Source organism: Endocarpon pusillum, assembly GCF_000464535.1.
Source record: "Endocarpon pusillum Z07020 unplaced genomic scaffold scaffold5519, whole genome shotgun sequence".
In the NCBI taxonomy this organism is placed as follows: domain Eukaryota; kingdom Fungi; phylum Ascomycota; class Eurotiomycetes; order Verrucariales; family Verrucariaceae; genus Endocarpon; species Endocarpon pusillum.
In genome coordinates this window covers 3,843-4,887 of record NW_006916519.1, presented here as the reverse complement: position 1 = coordinate 4,887, position 1,045 = coordinate 3,843, and the positions used below count along the sequence as shown (strand labels likewise).

Genomic DNA, 1,045 nt, shown 5'->3' with positions numbered 1-1,045 from the left:
AATAGTAAAGATCGACAACGCTAATAGCGGCATTCTATACCCCTGTCCAGGTACGGAGGGGATAAAGAGAGGCGGCAAAGCGGGCATGAGTCGTTGCCAAAACCAACAAACAGCAACAGCGTACTCGTCTCTGCCGAGGCCCAAGGCACAAATGGGGTGAAGTTTTGCGCAACTGTGGCACACACCTATCCGCAAATTACCTGCCGTAAATTGCTCTAGCTGTTCCGTCTCAACTTCTAGGCGGCGGCGGTAGGCTTCGCTTTCCGTGTCTCGGCCGCGCCCTCCTCATCATACGCCTCGACATCGATCTCGATATTCATCAAATCCGAACCCAGCTGCTTGACACCCAATTCGGTCCATACCGGACAATGGTCGGGCATCCACTTCCGAAAGTTCTCAACTATGCGGTCGTGCTGGGGCGCGATATCGATGCTATAGGTGACAACACGGTAGACCTGTGACCAACCTTTGCCGCCGGCGTGCTTGAGGTTGTAGTCGACATTCTCGAAGGCCTGGTCGATCTCTTCCAGCATGTCTTTCTTGATGAGGGTTTGAAAGTTGACGTTCTTTTGCCTGGCATCCCAGCCGCCTGAAGAGTGGGATGAGTTAGCTGTAAGATTTTCGTAGGACGGGGGATCATGGGGGTTGGAGGGGCGACAACGTTATATACCTTGACCGGAACACACTATACGGTCGCCTACTCGGATAGCCTGGGTAAAAGACATATTCTTCTGCGCCCATTCACCCCATCCTGGGTACGCGTAGGATTGGAGGTTTGACATGACGTCCGGATTACGGGATGTCTGTAGAGAAATTGGGAAGGGTGAGAGCGTCGATTTCAGTTGAGTTGAGTGGAGTTGAGTTGGCTGATTGATTGAAGTACCAGGTCTAAAGGAACTTGTTAGAAGGACTTTGTCAGAGGGCTACCCAGGGACAGGCGGGCAGTAGAGAGACTTCGACAAGATGAGTAGATTCTAATTAGAATAACTAAGCATAGAGTTCGCATGCGTATCGCATGCTAAGAGCGGTGTCAGCAAATGTGCAG

At 51.6% G+C, this 1,045-nt stretch overlaps 1 protein-coding gene across 1 annotated transcript; it reads right to left on the bottom strand.

Annotated features, from left to right (window-relative positions):
• Positions 1–236: 236 nt before the first annotated feature.
• Positions 237–782, bottom strand: EPUS_09472 (uncharacterized protein; the record flags this gene model as incomplete). The annotated part of the gene is made up of 2 exons (XM_007806448.1): positions 237–589; positions 671–782. The coding sequence occupies 2 exons, from the start codon at positions 780–782 to the stop codon at positions 237–239; spliced, it is 465 nt and encodes a 154-aa protein (XP_007804639.1).
• Positions 783–1,045: the final 263 nt, after the last annotated feature.